At 60.1% G+C, this 4,324-nt stretch overlaps 1 protein-coding gene across 1 annotated transcript; it reads right to left on the bottom strand.

Annotated features, from left to right (window-relative positions):
• Positions 1–562: 562 nt before the first annotated feature.
• On the bottom strand, positions 563–3,674 carry LOC309601830 (transcription factor IIIB 50 kDa subunit-like). The gene is made up of 4 exons (XM_082335005.1): positions 3,510–3,674; positions 2,780–2,839; positions 2,111–2,432; positions 563–1,405 (listed from the first exon to the last, which is right to left on the bottom strand). The coding sequence occupies exons 1-4, from the start codon at positions 3,661–3,663 to the stop codon at positions 694–696; spliced, it is 1,248 nt and encodes a 415-aa protein (XP_082191131.1). The 5' UTR covers positions 3,664–3,674; the 3' UTR covers positions 563–693.
• Between the last annotated feature and the right edge of the window lie 650 nt (positions 3,675–4,324).

The raw sequence follows: 4,324 nt of genomic DNA, 5'->3' as shown, positions 1-4,324 counted from the left end.
CATCTACTGTTATTTCTCGCAGACTTTGCGTTCAAATACAGCAGACGGCCAGGCACGGAGAGGGCAGCAGCACTGGGCACGCACAATCCAGAGCTGCGCCTTTCCCACAGATTTCCAGCAGCTTCGCATCCCTTAATTAACCAAGGAGGGGGTAGTTTTCTCTCAGCAAGTTAAGGTGTCTCCTTGACCCTCACAAACCCATTCTGTCAAAGGAGGTGAAGCACGAGGAGGTGAAACGGTTCCCGGAAAAGCCGGAGCAGCGCTACGGAAAACCAGCACCAGTTGAAGGTGCTGGAGACCTTCCCCTGGGCATCGCCCCCGTTGTAAGCCCACGGGCTCACCGGACTCGCTCGTGATGCCGCCCCGCAGGACTGGGACTCACCAAAACACCTTTTACCAGAGGCTGCGAAGAGAGAGAATCCAGAAATCAGTCCTGGCACCTGCGCTTTTGTTTATTGCTAACAGAAATGTCACACAACCCAAAGCAGTTACTCCATAAAAAGCCCCATTTCGGTCCAAAACGTGAAAGGGGACATAGCCCCCTCCCTCCCCACAACCCCGCTCCCGTGGGCGACTGTCCCTGCAGCGTGCGATGGCTCTGTCACCATCGGGTTTCACGCTTTTGGTCCCACAGTCCCTGCTGCCCCGGTGCCTCTGGCAGCACCGTCCTCTGGACCACGCCAGAAACCATCTTCATGGCCAGGCCTTGGCCTTCCTGAAGGCCCGGATCTCCTCCGGGCCCCGCAGGTACTGCTCGATTTCGCTGTCGGAGATGGGCTCGTCGCCGGTGATGGCAGAGTCCGAAGCACTCGGGGCTGCCGTCCGCAGTCTCTTCCTTGGATTGATAAGGCAGGGCGGCAGCAAGGGCCTCGGGCCGCCCTCACGCTGGCGTTTCCCTTCCGAGGGACAGCCTTCCTCCTGCACTGCCCTTTCTGCCACCGGAGGAGAGCTGGGGGAGCCCTCGCCCGGGGCTGCGCCACGCTGCTCCTCCTCATCCTCCATGCAGAAAGCGCTTTTCAGCAGGAAAATTCGGTGTTGCAGCAGGTCCCCGATGTGCTTGACCACTGTTTTTTTGTCCACGTTAAACACCCTCAGCCACGCGAGCTGGGAGGCCATTCTCAGGAGGATCTCGAGAAGCTCCTTCAGCCTCAGGTGCGCTGGCGGCGGCAGATCAACACCCGCCAGCTTGCAGAACCGTGCGAAAGTGCAGGTGAGGCGGGCGGCGGGCTGCAGCGACTGCCATGACAGGAAAGCCGCAGCCGTGACGATGGGAACAGGGTGACGGCCGGTGACCAGCCACGTCTCACTGGCCAGCTCCACGATCTGCATCGTTCGGGAGACCATCTTTTCCTTGTCCTCCACAAACGGGGCAGGGACGTCGGCCGCGTGCTGGAATAGCCGAAAACTGCAAGAGCAAAGAGCCCATCGTTAGCACCAGGGCACAGGGAAGCCTCACCACGCAGCGCCTCGGTAATCCAGCTCAACGTGGGAGCTGGCTGTGGTAAGGTCCTTCAGCACAAACACACCCTCCTCCTGCGATGGGTTTCTGCTCGTGCTGCACTGCCCGCTCTTCAAACTGAGACGAAAGGGGCAGGAAGAGAAGAATCACAGCCCAGACTGTGACAAGGGAGGCAAAATGCCATCGCAGTCTGTAAAAACCCCAGCACGCACGTGGGCCATCACCCCCAGCCCATCAGCGAATGCCAGTCCTGCTCCCTCGGCTGCTCACGTCCACCTCCGGGCCACCCTGTTGTACTACGATCGCTGGATGGAGCAAGAACTCAGTGAAATTTGTCATTCAAGGGAAAACAGGCTGCACTCCCAGATCATGAATTTTGGATGCTGTCGTGCCAGTAGTGCCACCCAGCCTAACGGGCTCCGGGTAGATACGCTGCCCCTTAGCACGCAGGGCTGTGAGCTGTCCGAGGGAACACTTTTCCAGATGATCTGGTTTTGCCTTACAGCACTCAGCAACGACACGCCTGTGCTGTCACAGGTCACCCTGTGTGTGCTTGTGGACTTCTGCCCTGGCCACGGCTGCGTTTCGGAAGCTTTTCCACCCACGGTGTCAAACACAGGACTCTGAAATGGCTGAAAGGGGCCCCCTTACCTGTTCAGGTGCGTCTTTACCAGATCCCCCAGGCTCAGGGCCGGCACAGAGAGCCCGAGCTCCTTCTGAAGGCTCAGGTAGACGCCAGCAAACAGGTCCTGCTTTGCATAAAGGAGGGAGCAGATCGTCCCCATTGTCAGCGGCCAGTTGTGCTGTCGACAAGTCACAAAGACGCAGCAGCCTCCCAGGAGCTCCTTCTTCTCCAGACTGACCAGGTGGAAGGAGGGGTGCTGCAGAGCTCTCTGGAAGTACGACACCGCCGTTTCCTCAAACACCGTCGGGAGCTGGAGGACTTTACAGAGATCCTGGACCCGCCTGATCCCTGTGAGAAGACACCGCCCTTAAAGATCAGCTCAAGCAGCTTCTGATACACACCTCTCCTCAATATTACACTGCAGCCAGCAATCACCCTGCCCCAGGTGCAAGAGCAGACCAGCTCCTGCAGCCCCGCAGACAGCGTGCAAAGACCTCCCAAGTCCCTCAGGGCAGGTGAGGCACTTTGCTGAAAGCAGGCGCTGGCTGGAGGCAGAACTAACGGCCTTCTTCGTGCTTTACTGCCAGCTCCAAAGGCTTTTACCATTTCAGAGAGCATTAGAAACATGTTGAACCAACTACAGTAGCAGCAAGAGAGAATCGGGGTGTGAAGGAAACCGAACGGCACGCTCTTACCTCGCTGCAGGCAGCGGCTCAGCTGCTCTTTCTGGCCAGTGCTCTGGGAATACGCCACCTCTGAAAAACAGTCAGTGTTAGGCCAGATGGTCTCGCAGTGACTCTGGGAGACAGTGTCATTTAGATTTTGGGCAACCAGATGCCCACGGTACTGGATTTCAATCATCAGAACTGACAGGTCTTTGAGGCCACTAAACAAGAGCTGGTAGCGCAGGTTAAGCAATAGCGAGGAGCAGGACCCCTTAAAGCCATCGCTTCTCTACAAACAGAACCAGCAAACGGCCTCGGGGCTGCTCTGCTACACTTATAAGAGATTTAGATGCCAAAGAGCAGCTCGCCACCGGTTCCAAGCCTAAAACCTGGCAGAGAAGTGCTGTCGGTCTGACCCTATAATGGAAAATCCATGCTGGAATTTTGCTTAGGGAGGGAGGGGGAAAGCGGCTGGGCTAATCCTGGCAGCAGCCAGCATTGCCCTCCTCGCAGAGGCCTTTCTGCCGCCAAGAAACCTGCAGGCTGCAGGGCGTGGAAGGACAACGGCCCCTGGGCTGACGGAAACGGCTGCTTGGGGAGCGCTTTGTTGCTCAGGCCGACTCAGAACGGTCAAAACAAGCTTTTCACAGACAGTTTTGCCCCAGGCCGAATGCAAACGCTCTCGGGACGCTCGCCCCGCGCCCAGCCGTGCCGCTGACCCCGTGTGCCAGAGCCCCGCCGGGCCCGGGCCCGGCCGCACCTCGCAGGTGCTCCTCGTCGGTGTAGGTGGTGGTGAGGAGCCCCTCGGCGAGGACGCAGCCGCAGGCGGCGCAGACCAGCTGCTGCTGCGCGTAGTGCGCGTCCTCCACCAGCGCCGCGGAGCCGCAGCCGGGGCAGCTGCCCCGGGCCGCCATCGCCGCCGCCGCGCCGGGGGAGCGCTGGGGCGGGCGCACCGCCGCCCACCAATAGCGGCGCCGCCCGCGGTCCGTCCCGCCGTCCGCCCGGCCCAGGCGCCGCCCCCGCACGCCGCGTTCCGGGCCCCGCGAGTTCCGCCGGGGGCGACCCACCATCCCCGGGCAGGAGGCGGCGGCGGCGGCGGCTCCCCGGCACCCGCGGAGGGGAGAGGGACCGAGGGGACAAATCGGGGGGACAACACGCTCCCTCGCTCAGTGGGGAACTGCGAAATCATAAAAACCTTCCCCTCGGGAGACTCATCAGCCGCAGGTACTCGTCCCCGTCAGAGCTGTCGCTCCCAGAGCCCAGTGTGCTGGGGGGCTCTCGGTGGCCCCCCATTCGCCTTTCATTACCAGCAGAGGATGAGGGTGATGACAGCACTCAGGGCTCCTGCAGCGCAGATGGGTTTCAGGCTAAATGGCCCCAAGACAGCGGGAGGCTGATTTCCTCTCTTTTCATCTGCTGCCCACAATTTGAGGGCCATTACAATCAGGGGCCGAGGGACCAGTGCTGTGCCGGGGGTCACCTACCAGGCTCCTGGCCAAGAACCTCTCACACAATTTTTTTTTTTTTTTTTTCTTTACAGAAACTCTCGATTCTCGTGATGCGGATGAGCTCGTC

This window comes from Platalea leucorodia, assembly GCF_965183815.1.
Source record: "Platalea leucorodia genome assembly, chromosome: W".
Lineage (NCBI taxonomy): Eukaryota > Metazoa > Chordata > Aves > Pelecaniformes > Threskiornithidae > Platalea > Platalea leucorodia.
This window is presented reverse-complemented; position numbering and strand designations above follow the sequence as displayed.

Excerpts from the sequence above, each read along its gene's own strand:
- LOC309601830 (XM_082335005.1), bottom strand. The coding sequence starts at position 3,663 with ATGGCGGCCCGGGGCAGCTGCCCCGGCTGCGGCTCCGCGGCGCTGGTG. Across the intron at positions 2,433-2,779 it reads GAGCCGCTGCCTGCAGCGAG|GGATCAGGCGGGTCCAGGAT; the intron begins GTAAGAGCGTGC and ends GTCTTCTCACAG. Across the intron at positions 1,406-2,110 it reads GTAAAGACGCACCTGAACAG|TTTTCGGCTATTCCAGCACG; the intron begins GTAAGGGGGCCC and ends TTGCTCTTGCAG.